This window comes from Anguilla rostrata, chromosome 4 (assembly GCF_018555375.3).
Source record: "Anguilla rostrata isolate EN2019 chromosome 4, ASM1855537v3, whole genome shotgun sequence".
NCBI classification, from domain to species: Eukaryota; Metazoa; Chordata; class Actinopteri; order Anguilliformes; family Anguillidae; genus Anguilla; species Anguilla rostrata.
In genome coordinates, this window is record NC_057936.1 from 39,668,625 (window position 1) to 39,683,442 (window position 14,818).

General features: G+C 42.0%; 1 protein-coding gene across 1 annotated transcript; it reads right to left on the reverse strand.

Annotated features, from left to right (window-relative positions):
* Positions 1-2,108: 2,108 nt before the first annotated feature.
* Positions 2,109-7,817, reverse strand: LOC135253385 (probable G-protein coupled receptor 160). Its single transcript, XM_064332600.1, has 3 exons — positions 6,229-7,817; positions 4,525-4,653; positions 2,109-3,560 (listed from the first exon to the last, which is right to left on the reverse strand). The coding sequence occupies exon 3, from the start codon at positions 3,534-3,536 to the stop codon at positions 2,664-2,666; it is 873 nt and encodes a 290-aa protein (XP_064188670.1). The 5' UTR covers positions 3,537-3,560; positions 4,525-4,653; positions 6,229-7,817; the 3' UTR covers positions 2,109-2,663.
* Between the last annotated feature and the right edge of the window lie 7,001 nt (positions 7,818-14,818).

Consider the following 14,818-nt stretch of genomic DNA (forward strand, 5'->3'; position numbering starts at 1 on the left):
ATATTCAATCTGTCAAACGTGTTTGATGGCTTGTCAGTCGTGTACATTCTGTAAATGTCTACCTGGGCCATGCTTCACGCATGTGACAAAGCTACTATAATCCCGATTCTGGGATAAACACTGCTAAATTTTCAGTTTCACGAAGCGAATTAAAAGTCTTACGGTTTATTTGGTGGATAACAGGCTACAACACACGATGAAAGCACACACACAGAATTTAACGAAATTAACCATCTTTGTAAGACTGGCATTTAGAAAGGAACATGTTTTTAACATTTAAGAGACCGACAAGAGCATTTAAGACAGTGGTTCTCAGAATCGGTCCTGGGGGCTCCTTGCATATATTGGCTTTTCTCCATTGGTTTTGATGATTTACAAGAAAATAATAATAATAGCCTAATAATAATTAGAAATTCAATGTAGGCTACATTATTTTTGTCTTCATGCACCAGGTGGGAAACTTGCTGTACAAAGTGCGTTGTCATATTTACACGCCTGCAGATCAGTTATTAAAATAGCCTACTTGGTAGATTTGTTAATCACCTCTGACAGTGTTAATTTTTATTCGGTAGAAAGTGACTTGCAAACGATCGGTCAGCTAGCGTCACCCAGCAAGTGAACACTACAAACGGGGATGGAGTATAGCTAGTAGCAGTTACTGGCTCATTAACTGACTGTGGCGAAAACCTACGACGATAACTTGCTCGGTTAACAGCAGGTCTACCAGACAGTTATACGAAAATTACTAGCCTAGTAAAATCACCAGTAGCCTACACATCTCTGATTGATTGACCATCAGTGTAGTCGATGTTCTTCCCCTGTGCTTCATATTGCTAATGCGTGAGCTAACCACGGATAGCCTACCTAGCTCACTGGCAAGCTGGTATGCTAGCTAAGCATATTCGTTTTGCTGAGAAACATAAATTAAAGATAACTGAACATAATTGTATTATTAATGTCATACATATAACGTGATTACATGACACAGTACAGTCACGGATGGAAATTAAACTCCGTAAACATTTGATAATATATTTTAAAACATAACGGCAGCTAGCCTCAAGTTCGTTCAGGTGGATGGGCTTTTCCGCACCAAACTGTCAATCACATTGTAAAATCACAAGACCGCTTAACTCTATGGTTTTGGCTCCAAATCGACAACATGGCCGCGCCCGCCATTGAGTTTCAAAACGTGTTTCAGAGACCCACGGAGAGTCAATGTGTGACGTCACAGTAGCTTTGTCCATATTTTTTACAGTCTCTGCTGTAAGGCAGTAATGTCTTCAGATTATTCTGGAAAATAGTCAGCCCCGCCCACCCCAGGGACTTGGTTGAGACTGTTTGTCACACAGGAGAGTGCACAGCAAGAGGGGAGAACGGGAGGGAGAAAAAGACGATCAGAAGTAGAAAATCATAATCGTTAATTTATGCAGTGAACCTAAAGAGTAGCTCCTTAAATGACACAGGGACCAAATATTTTCCATATTGCATACTTCAATCTCTTTCCTTGGGATCTTGGTAAGTTTAAATGTTAAAATTTGCTAAAGTATCGTAACTGTAGCAGCAACACGTGTGCTATTAACTCTGTGTTTCCTGGGAAATAGCATTAGCCACAACCTAGGATTCTCTCCCTGACGAGGGAGATGTCGAGCCGACCAACTTGATCAACTTGATTCATCTTCATCCATTTGAGGAAGGACCCCCTGATACCCCTTGTTTCTCCCAACCCCACTCCGGTGTGGTAGGATTGTAATTGAGAAATTACACAATTTTATTTGATACTTTATTTTTTGTAAAAAGGGTGCACCCAACCAGCAAAACTGACTTGAAACTAATTAAATTGAACTTGACCAATTGAACTAAACCAGACTGAACAGAAGACATTCAGAACTTAATGGACAATGAATACAGTTACAACACTCAGGACATTGATATGAAAACAAATGAATGTGTTTGAATGTGATAACTAAATGGCGGCTTTACATATTGTCATTATATTTTCTTTAATACAGTTCTAACCATTCTGCACTTACTTTCTGGTCGTTATGTCATTTTCATTCATAATCTCCTAAACCTCTGTACAACTTCTAGCTTCGTAAGAATTGTTCATTGTGTCCATCTCATCATTCATAACCTCTCCTTACGAACCTAGCTTTAACGTGAAAATATTTACCTACTGCTAACTGACCCTTAGGTGGGTTGCATCAGGATGTGTTAATGATTTTTAGTATATGCTGGAGTAGTACCGGAAATAGTTCTTTAATCCAATTTGAAGGAATAGGATTGAGTAGACAGATCGTCGGTTTTGAGGACATAACTAATTTGGATAACTCGACCATGCTAATGGGCGTAAAACAGTTTAGTACCACTGTCTGTAAATCTTCCTGTTCTAACCAGGTGCGGGGCTGTTCATTAACATGAACAGGAATAGTGCATGATGGAGACAGTTTGGAAATCTGGTCTCTAATAGCCTCTTCTGATCGAAAAAGTTAATAAAGTCATTGCTGCTAAGATTGGCGGGATAAGTTGAAAACTCTGATGATTGTTTTTTAGTTAATTTATCCACAGTACTAAATAGAAATTTTGGGTTATGTCTGTTTTGTTCAATTAGTTATCCATTGTTACCAGGCCTGCAGTGGGAATTGTACTGAGCAGTCTGGGAATTATATGGCGTCTGCTCCCGGGGGCATTGCCGCAAGAGAACTCCAGTCACAGAAGCCGTCCGGGAATGCGGGGAACTCAGGGTCCCCCTCGCGGGGACACCCCGGGGGGCGCCACGCTGACACAGCGCCGATCAGGAAGCTGTTGAGGAAACACAGCCAGAGCACGTTCATGTCCAGGAACCCCGGCACCTCCACCCTCAGCAGCGACAGCGCCACCAGCAGGACCACGAAGGCATGCCAGGCACCCAGGAAGCTCGCCAGGCTCCGGTAAATGGCAGGCCGCTGGCGGGCCCCCCCGCCGTTCCCGCGTAGCGCTAGCTTCGCCCAGCGGCACAGCAGTGCTCCAGCTACCAGCAGCAGGAGAGCAGCGCACACCTGCGCACTCTGGGGGCCGCGATACACCCGGCACTCCCGCGGCGGCAGGAGGGGAGGCTCCGGCTCGGGGCTGAGGCGCGGGGGCGGGCCCTCGAGGACCAGGAAGAGGGCCGCGGCCCAGACCAGGCAGGCGGCTGAGGGATAGCCGCACCCGCGGACCCAGCCCTGGGCCCGGGGCCGGGGGGGCAGGGTGCAGCAGTGGTCCAGGCCGGCCAGCAGGAGGACGGGCCAGTGCAGGACGGAGTACGCCAGGCAGGCAACGTGCACTAGCGCGCAGATGTGGTGTCGGGTGAGACGCAGGCCCAGGATGCGCACGTCGCCCAGGAGGAAGATGGCGGAGACGGACAGGAGGAGCAGCATGTCCACCCCTGCAAGCGACACACAGAAGGCGCCCAGGAAGCTCCTGCCCATGTGCTTCCTCTGGACCAATACCACGGTGCAGTCCAGCAGGGACTTCCCGCCAAGAGCCAAGAGCAGAGAGGGGATGGGGATGTCCATTGTGACTCAGTGTGAAGTCTGAGCCTGCACGACAGTGTGAGGGAGCATCTTAGGAGTAAAAACATAAGCAAATGGACACACACACACACACACACACATCCAAATGGGTTCATATATAAAAGCACGCACATGAACACACACATACACACACACACACATGCAAATGGGTTCATATGTAAAAACACACAAGCACACATGCTCATGCGCATGCACACACACACAAGCATAGCACTTGCAAATGATTCATGCATAAAAACATGAACGTACACACACACACATCCATGCAAATGCAAGTGGTCATGTATAAAACCACACACACATGCGGAAATTACAACAAAGGCAGTGCTATTTTTCCTTTGATATAAAGGTATCTTTGTTTCAGCTGTTTTGGATAAGGACACCTACAGAATAAACAGACACACACGGTATTTACAATATCAAAGCTCAGTTCTGAAAATGCGGTAAGAGTTCTGATTGCCTTACCAGTTTATAAAACATAAAAATTTTAGCCTTCAGAGATCAAGCCACAGTTTTTATACCTCACAGTACTGCCCAATAGTAAGCGGCTTGTAAAAAACGCATTCCAATTTCTCTCAAGCTCACATGAAACTGTAATCTATATAAAAATTAACATGATTAGTTAAACAATTAAAAAAGGACATAGCCTATGTTTATTTTTATACCAAATCTTAACTGTTAAATCGTCAGTCACAATGTTTCATTTTTTGTTTTTATGCTCAGGTTCTTCTACAAATTCCCTTTAGGGCACGCATTGCATCCCTCGTATTGTGTGTATTATAGACAACGTGCCAGAGCTGACTGAGCCATGCAGAAAACTGCAGTTTTGAGAGAGAACCCCCTTTTTTTTTTTTAAAGTCTTAACATACACTAACATAGGCTATTACATACACAATGGTTTTTGGTAATATATCAGTGTAATATAGGGTAACACCTTAGGCATAAAACAACACAAAAATGATTGCTTTACCTTATTGGCACTGTCTCCAAGTGCATGTACATTTGAAGATATTCTGAAAGGTCAGGCCAGGAGAATCTTCTCCATCTCTGCACACAAGCACAATACTTGCCACCCCACAAGACAGGTGACAGCCGACTTCTGACAATTAAAAATATATATATAAATGCGGTCAGCAGGAAGTTCAGCCTTGTGCCCTTAGGGGACACACACTCTGTTTTTCTTAATCATGGCGTTGTGATAAATCACGATAATGAAGGGCAGAGGCTCGCCACTATCCACACAAATCGCATATTTTCAAGTGTGGGCAGGGCATTTAAGGGAAGTGATACCCGACACCCTGCATAGCACATGTGCAGGAGTCCATGCAGCCAGTCCTCCAAGCATATGGTAGAAAAAGGTAAAGTCAAACACTGCAACTGAGTAGCAGCACAGCCGTTTTTAAATTTTACACCTGACACAGCTGTTACCGGCGAACCACCTGACATTAACCATAAAATATAAGACACTCATACCCAAAATACGGTACGAGAAATAGAGTATTTATTAAATAATACAAATGGATTTATGTACATAAGAAAAACTACAATAAGCTGTAAAAAAAAGATTCTGAGAAAAATAAAAAAGAGGAGTCTGTCCAAAAGAGCAAAGGGCTGGAAAGTGGTGATGGGCACAGCGAAGCTTTCCGAACCCACAGCTGACACAGGTGTTTGTGATGGTTGAAGCGTTCGTGTCATTAAGCATTTGACAGCTGCTTCTCTTGTGACATTTCCTGCCAATAAATATGCCTGTCATTACTCTCCACAGCAGTGATAAATTGAAATGAGCCAAACACTACCACTTGTTATTTGACTGTAAAAGTCAGTTTTTGAATATCAATGCTAATATATAGCCATATATTCTCAAAACCCTCAAATCAACCAATGCCTCATCTATTTCCTCTTGCATGCCTTGCACTAGTGAAGCATTAGTGAAGTCAGACACTGATTGGGCGATTAGGCCTGGCTCACAGTTGGCTTTCCAAGTGATCCCAAAGGTGTTGGATGGGGTTGAGGTGCGGGGTCTGTGCAGGCCAGTCAAGTTCTTCAACACCATTCTCAACAAAACCATTACTATATGGACCTCACTGTGTGCCTGTGGGCACTGTCATGCTGAAACAGTGAAGACCTTCCTCAAACTAGTAGAGAAGCACAGAATCGTCTAGAATGTTACTATATGTTGTAGCATTAAGATTTTCCTTCACTGGAACTAAGGGGCCAAGCCCAAACCATGAAAAATAGCCAAATGTGTGAATTAAATACATCACAAATGTTCTATTTTTAGACACATAATTAAATGCAAATATAATAAATGTGCAATAAATGTGTCTTAGAGTGTGGGGTGCAGATGAGGCATGCCAACCAAACAAGGTTGAAGAGCTACTCCATACCTCCCTACATCACCTACCCTCCACCTCTCTACCCATCCAAACCCTGTACTGACACATAGGCTATGGAATCTATCAAAAAATATAAAAACAAATTCATTTACATTATCTGAGAATGACATTGAGAAAGACAGAAAGATGAGTTTGTCTTCAAGAGAAAATACTTTTCAGCAGGCATATGAGAAAATTGCAGAAACATAAAACATACAACTTTTTATTGATTTCCCCTTTCTTCATACCCAAGTTACCCAACTTGCACTTTAAAAAACAAAACAAAAAAAAAAACTCACTTTTTCGCTCCCATTCCTTTGTTGAAATCCTGTTCAGTGTAACGATAAAAATATGGAACATGTAGGCCTACGTGCGTCAAACATTGTAATACAGTATGATACAGTGGCACGTTGGACTGGTGCCGTACCCGTCACCGATACCTTCAGCAAACATTACAACGCATTCCAGCTTCAGAGAAGTCTATCGACAGCTATTCATGACGGAGCCAAAAAGGTTTATTATTTTATACACATAAGGCCGTCCAAAACGTGGTCAGTTAAGGCATGTTCAATTTATAACGCATTGTACAAAACATCGAACGTATAATAACTATATAATACAATTCGCATGCAACTTATTTTAATACGTTAGCCTAGTAGTAATAGCATAGTATTCACGTTAACTTCCTCCCATAAGACCGCAAACTTCCTCACAAAATCGATTTGAACTGGGTGATTTTGGAAGACCGTAATACACAGTAATCCCATTTTTTTCTCGTGTACACCAAAATAGAGGTTCATACGTGAGTGAAGAACTTCTGATCCCAGATCTAGCATAGCTAAAACATGAACACGTATTGAGCAGTGAGACACCACGCAACATGACTAGCGTCGCTGTGATTCCTTGTACACAGTAAAATGTCCAGCTTTAATTAAACTTAATTTAATTAAAATGTGACTATGGTAAACCCTTTTAATATCGATTAGGATGTCCGGATTCACATTACAGATATCTGTAATTCATATATGACTAGTCAGAACGTTAACATTACAGATATCTGTAATTCATTTATGACTAGTCAAAACGCTAACTTGATGATAGCTCTAATTCCATTTTGACAAGATTTCGCCATAGAACTCAAATTAAAGATATCTACAATTCAATTTTGACTATCTAAAACGTGAATTCCAGATATCTCCATTTAAATTATGACTAGTCATATCTCAGATTCTAGAAACTAAGATATTACTAGCTAAATCACAATTGTAGATATCTTGAACTGAGGTTATGACTAGTCAAAACATATTTCGAAATGTAGTTATTACTCGTCAAACGTCCTTGGCAACATTGGCAATTGGCACACTTCAACCGGAAAACCCCACACAGTGTAGCAGGGTGCCCGACAAACAAATGTACGACAAAGCGGTAATAATGCAAAAGAGGCATGAAGAACGTAGAAAAAACACCAGACAAGCCCCCAATTTTTATGTTATCGATGAACCCTCCTGTCGTCAACCATAACATAAAAAGACACTGATACCCGAAATCAGATGTAAGAAATAGAGTATGTATTACATAATAAAGAGCAAAGGGCTGGAAAGTAGAAATTAATAAAAGCAGTGGGGTGCCTAGCTGACTAATATCAGCAGTGGCAAGCAGCCCCATCAAGGAAGAACTGCCCTCTTAAAAGGCCTTCTCCACAGATGTACCTGATCTCTGATTCAGACCTGCAAACTCATCAGGGGTGAAAAAGGTGACAAAGATGCGAACCCGGGGTCCAGGGGCATGCCCCCACGGGAAGAAAATTTTCAGCTTTAAAATGAGGATTTACAGTAGATTTTAGCATGAGGATATAGGGAAAAACTCACCCTAGAATTAATGTAATCTTACGGCTAATGTCCCCCTTACATTACAAAAGTAATGTGAGGGGGACATCAGTTCAGGGCACCAAAAATTTAAAGTCAAGAGAGTGCAGAGCCGGGTCCAAAATGGTATTAAAATGCATTGTATCCACTATACAATAAAGTTGATCAAACAAAACAAAAACACAATATGCACAACAACTGACAAATCAAATGGAAAACACAGCTTATGTTATATTTTGTTAGAGAGAGAGAGAAAGAGAGAGAGTTTTTATAGTGGCAATATGGTGCGGCAAGGTGTGTTCTATTACACACATTATTTAACTGACTAGTACTGTGAGGTGGTGGCACCTCTCACTCTGATTTCTGTGGGTTAATTGTCCCTGATGAGGGTCAGATGTGGGAGTCCTATATCTAGCCCCTGATTTCTGGGGTTCAGCGCAGACTCATTGTTTGTCATGCTCTTGGTGTGTAAGAATCTGCAGAAGTTACCGCATTGATCCTATCTGCAAGATTTGATCGCCATTTAGTGTCTTCTCTGAGCTGATTATCTCTTTGTGCTGTGGAGGACATTTTGCCCTCGTCTCTTTAGTTTTCCTTGTTTTCTACCCGCCAGGCTGCGAGTGTCATTTTTCTTTTTTAAGTTACTCCACTCTACTTTTCTAGTGGGGTTTTACTTTCTGGGTAGCTACGCTGCGGCGGTGTTTCGTTTCTTTTAGTTTTCTGAGTCTACTGACAGAAGTTTCAGTGAGTGGAGGGAGCAATTATTTAGCTCTCTTTATTATTTGGTATTTCCCGTCCTTTTCTATCGCTCGGCGGTTTTGTGGTTACTTAACTTTTAGATCCCCACGGTCCGCAATTGCGTCCCACCTTCCTCAACTGTGGCAGAATGAGTCTGTCAAGACCGTACCCAGCATACCCTTCTGCACTTGATTACCAACTAGCAGCACATGGACAGGCGATCGCCGCACAGCGAGTCATGTTAGGCTCCCATGAGCAGATCCTTCATACCATCACTGAACAACAGAATTCTCATGCCAACCTGTTAAAAGAAATACTGGCCCATTTACAGAAGCCAGCTCCACCCATTGCAGTCCAACAAGCACCTCCAGCCCCGCCCCATGGGCAAACCACAGACCGTGAACCCAAAATGCCGACACCTGGTCGGTATGACAGACATCCAGGAAAATGTAAAGGGTTTATCACCCAATGCAGCTTGGTGTTTGAATTACAACCCTCCATGTTTCGCACAGAACGAGCCCGGGTAGCATACATAATATCACTTCTCTCAGATAGGGCTCTTTCATGGGCTACAGCTGTGTGGGAGAAGCAAACTCCTATCTGTTCGGATTCCACCCTTTTTGTGGCTGAAATGAGTAGAGTTTTTGACCACGACATAAGCAGCCATGAGGCAGCTAAACGACTTATTGGGTTACAACAGGGCTCAGAATTCTCCATTCAATTCCGCACCTTAGCTGCTGAATCAGGGTGGAACAGGGAAGCCCTGACGGCAATCTTTATGCATGCCTTGTCAGAGAAAATTAAAGATGAATTAGTCACCCGTGACATTCCTGACACACACTAGGAATTGATTTCATTAGCCATTCAGATTGATAATAGGATCCGTGAACGCAACAGAGAGAGAAATAAAGCTCACTCCCGCTCCATTTTGGGGCTGGGCTTTACTATCCCTCAGAAAACGCCCGAATCACTCAGCATGTCCCTGGACCGCGATGAACCCATGCAATTAGGGCGCACGCGTCTCTCTCGGGCGGAGAGAGAAAAACGAATGAGCAGTGGGTCCCGTTTGTTTTGTGGGAAAGCGGGTCATTACATTCGTAGGTGTCCTGAAATACAAAAGAAAGAAATCAGGGGCCTAGATATAGGACTCCCACACCTGCCCCTCATCAGGGACAATTAACCCATAGAAATCAGAGTGAGAGGTGCCACCACCTCACAAGTACTGATAGTTTAACTTAAGGCACAGTGGTGGCTGCTGAGCTGAAAATCAAGGAGGCAGAAAACTTCCCCTGATTATTAGTCTTGACTTTCAATCATTTTCCTTGATTAACAAGTCTGCCCACAATGTGAATAATTAAATTGTACATAAACACAGTTTCCTTCGTCACGCCATGCTATGAAGATCAAATAAATTCTAAATTAAAGGCGCAAGCGGCGTTGTGAGGGGTCCAAGCATTGGCACTATTGCACCCCCTATGGAGAGATTTTAAAATGGTTTTGTCCTCATGATCATAGACCTTCACCCAACATATCTACTGAATATCATGATGATTGTATAAAATATTGATGACTTACAGCCATTTTGTGCTAAGAGCCGCTGTCGGATTACTTAGTTGCGTCGCCATGGATGTGTCGTAGCCGCTTGCCGTAAAGGCCTTTACTATGTCGTAACACTTAGATGGCCCGTATGTAGAGCTGCAGTGCTTCCACGCTGCAACTAAAAAAGGCGTCAGACTAGTAATACCAAAATTTTGGCTTTGATACCGATACCAGGTTTAGTATCACGATACTCGATACTGAAACAATACTGATTCAATACTCGGTACCTAACGATACTGAAATTACCTTAATAGATCAGAAACGTAATGTCCACAATGGTTGACCTCATTTTCGAATCCACGGCTTATTAAAAACCTGGTTTATTAACAACCTTTAAGTTGAAGCCTGTTCAACATATTAATAAGCATAGGCCTATAGTGTTACAACACTAAACAATAGAAAAATATATTAAATATATTTCAAAAATTAAACAGTTGTAAAGTAAATTATCTTTAAACAGGTCTTTCACTTTTAAATAGATTTAAAAACAGCATACTTTAATAACAATACATATTGTTATATTTTGAGCAGTAATACTTACATGGCAACATGACATTTTAACATGACATTTTATCTGTGTTCAGTAGATAGAGACAGACAGTAAATCATGATAGTCCTATCCGCTTCTGTTTTTCTCCAGACAACTATGTCAGATAGACCTATCAGCAAACATAGCTATGGCTTAGCTATGCCCAGAAGTCCTCAATAATAATAGTACTCTCCAAGAAATTATGAAAAATCGTTGACAACGTTTCGTTAGTTGCAGCGTCTTTTACTGCTACCCCAAAGTGAATGCGTAAATGAATGCGATGAAAGAACATTTTCCGTTACGCTGACCGATAAAACGCTATTCCAAACGCAAAATCAGACATCTTATACATCGTTAGAAAGCTTATAGGCCTACTCTCACCTACTGAATAAATAAATTGTCAATCAAGCCAGGCTGTACTAAAACGGGCGACAACGCCGTAAACAACAGGTGTGGCATTAGGCACAGCTATTTTTGAAGGTACCCAGGCATCACAGATGCGCGTATATTTCACAAACGGATTGTCCAAGACAATATATGACCACTCAGTCTCAAAATGGACATCTCTACGCATAAAACCAATGGTAAGGTTGTATGATTGTTCAATAATTAGTCCCAGATATTGACTGTAGAATGACACGGTATCATTTTTTAAAACGTTGTCTCGTTTATTTAGTTTCTCAGTGAGCAGCGTTTTCAAGGCCTTATTGGCATATATTAGGACTATTGTCGGGTTTATCTTGTTGCTATGACGAAGTACGATTTTTGAGTGGCGAAATAATCTTTTTATGAATGCCCAGATAGATAATATTGTCTATTATGAAGTTCAGACCCTCCCCTCACTGATAAAAACTAGGCCCAACGGTGTCGGATTACTATAGTTGCCTCGCCATGGATGTCTTCTAGCCGTTTGCCGTAAACGAGTTTACTAGATGTCTTAACACTTTAGATGTGGAGCTACCCATCGCAACTAATAAAAAAAGCGAAACGGCAGGCAAACAATATGGCATACATAGGTGGTCCCAATCATAGTCTACGTCTATGGTCCCAATGGCAATGTTGTAGAGCCTATTCAGATGCATCAGTCGATGACGTTTTGTGTTGATCTGATTTATGGTGTGGGAGTTATGGCCTTTTAAAGTATGACCCTTTGTTATAGCGCCACCATCTGGCCGACATAGGTGATTTGTAGTGCCTGAGTAGCGGGGGGCCATAGGAACCCACCTACACTTTTAGCGGAGAAAAATAAGAATAATAATCCTAACAAATACAATAGGGTTCCAGCAGCTTCACTGCTTGGACCCCTAATAATCCTAACAGATACAATAGGGTTCCACCAGCTTCCCTGCTTGGACCCCTAATACATTATAAACTCAAAAATGCCATTTAACCTGTGCTCGTTCAAATGACAAAATCTGCGTAGCCTATTCCAGATCATTGCCATGAACATTTTCGGAGTGTGTATAGGCCTACGTTTATTCAGTTTTTAATATGCTAATGTCGACTGAAATGTGCACAATTTTGCGACGCAAATAGAATGTTTTTTCATGTCTAAACTAATTGAGGAGAACTGTCTCTATCATATTTAGTAATATGTAATTTCTAATCAAGCACAAGTTGACACTAATAATAACGTTAATCAGTTTAAGGGATTTTCTGCCTGCTCATCAGCTCAGCATTCGTCACTAGGGCACCCAGTGGTTTTCTTTCACTTTAAAAACAAGACCAGGTCAAGACCTAGTATATGGTTTTGTGGACTGCCCCCCTATAGTCCAGCCAAAAATAACTAGTAGCCTACTTCGCTGTAGCTAAGCGGTGGGTACAGACAATTTGACAATTAGGACGTCGGCGCTTCTCCATTGCTCTTTATGGTCTACAAGAAAATACAAATAATTTGAAATCCACGCCTGAAAATCCATTATTAAAATACTTGGTAGATTTGTTAATCACCACTGATGGCGTTAATTTCTACTTGTTTGACGTGACTGTCGAAAGGTTAGCTAGCGTTGTCGTAAAATTTAGGCTAGTGTTAACACATTCCTACGGTTGCGGGTCAGGCACTCTTCACGGTAAGAAGAAATTTTAGGATAGCGCTTCCACTATTGCTTGTGTCGAAAGTGCTGCAACGGAAACAGCAATAGATTTACCCACGAGCCACATCCTGTCCAAAATGTAAGGCAGTCTTCAGGGTCGGGGAAAATTTTTATGACAGCGTCACTCAGCGAGTGAACACCACAAACGGCGGTAGTGTAACAGTTACACCCCCCTCCCCCTCCCCCTCCCCCTATTTTGGAATGAAAATCCCAGGAGGGCACCAACAATTATACCACAGTCAGAGCTAAGATCATGCGTCCTTCCTACCCTAATGTTTAGTCAAGCGAGTAAACCTCTTCACCGTGACTGCATGCTTTACATACTGAGTTGCGCCCGCATGACTCACTGTTCTGAGAAGCAGACTATTTGCATTGACAAGCAGGTGTCACTAATTAAGTGGCCACTTAGTGTAGATTTGGGTTTCAAAAAGGTAACGGGTGAGTAAAGTGTCTATATGTGTGCCATACTTTGAGATATACAAGAACTGGAGACAGCTGTTGTTTGCTGGTTCCATGGATTCTTATGGGAGCTGCCCACTGGCGCATGAAGCCAATTCGTGGAAGCTGGCGTGTTTGGCTATGGGGCTTTGAGGCACTAGAGAATGCTCACTGAGCACCTAAATGTGAATGATTGTGGTAAACCGGCAAATATAAGGAAATGGCGGGCATGCTCCGAGAAAGATTTCAATACGACACAGTGGAATACTGTCTGGCCGTTGGTTGCTGGACTGTGCCCTTGCTCATTCAATGTTCTCTATGACCTGATGGACTTCTCACAACAGCATCGCAGACCCAGTGACAGCAATGACTGTATACAACATGGTAAATTGACAACTTTCCCATAGTCTGCGTTGTCACTCTTCCACTATTCCATTTCATTGATTCTGGCAGATGGGGCCCATCACTGGAAACTGGACCTGGAATATGGAATAGCTAAACTTGACATTCCAAAATCTTTAAAATCCCAAAATGGGGAGTGTGGTGCAGTCCACACCAATTCCCAACAAATATACAGATCCCCAATACAGCTGGTGGTTTGTTTCCCCACCCTGGTACTTTCTGCACCCCATTCCTATTTGTAGCTGAATTAAGTGAAAAAAATACTTGAGGGCAGACTGCTCAACTAGAGATGCCTCAAAGCTTGGAATGCCCATTTCTTATGCTACTTACTGTGTATTCTGAAACTATATCCCTCTTTCCCAGACCAGTGGAAAAATCCCTGAACCCAAGAACTGTGGAGAATGAACACATATTAGGTAAGATGTCCTGTGTGGTACCACCCTTACAAAATGTTCCACAGTGATTTGTGTATTCTCAGTAGTAACACCAGGGACACAGTTTGTAAATCCATGTCCTGTCATAAGATTGCATGCACAGCACAGAAAAATGTGTAAAGATATGCTCAACTACATTTATCAAGTTTATCCACAAGAAAATTAAACCTTTTTGGTGCTGAAATCTGATAATTAATAATACAAAATGAATACGACTAAGTGGTCAATTACTGATCAGGTAGCAGCTGCAAATACAAGCTGAAAAAGTATGTTATTTAAGAATCATATTCGGCCTCTTTTTTTTAGACAAACACAGGAAGCATCCCAGGCATCGTCAGCAGAGTGGAAAACCATGGAAGACAGCGCCCTCTGCTGACACCGTCTCTCCATGACCAGCAATATAGAGGGATCCAAGATGGTGAAACAGTGATTCATTTTCCTGTACTTGGAAACAACAGCTTTATATAAAAAGTAATCAAGACATATAACAGTAAGTCTTGATATTTCACATGCAGGATAAAAAGTTTGCTTGACTGTGAGTATACAGTAGAAACAACATGAGGAATCAATGCCTTGTAAAACTTAATTAAAAAAAAAAAGTATTGCTTGTTTACAACTTATGTGGTGTATTTGAGGCCATTGTAGACCATTACGCAGGGGGTTAAAATGAAAAGTAAACCATATAGATTTATTGCTTTTATTTAGTGTTCTCAGAAATCAACCACAGAAATAGTGATGCCCAATCTCCATGGGATTTCTGGATAAGCAATAGTTTCCAAGCTGTTTGGCAG

Coding starts and splice junctions, on each gene's coding strand:
- LOC135253385 (XM_064332600.1), bottom strand. CDS start 3,536: ATGGACATCCCCATCCCCTCTCTGCTCTTGGCTCTTGGCGGGAAGTCC.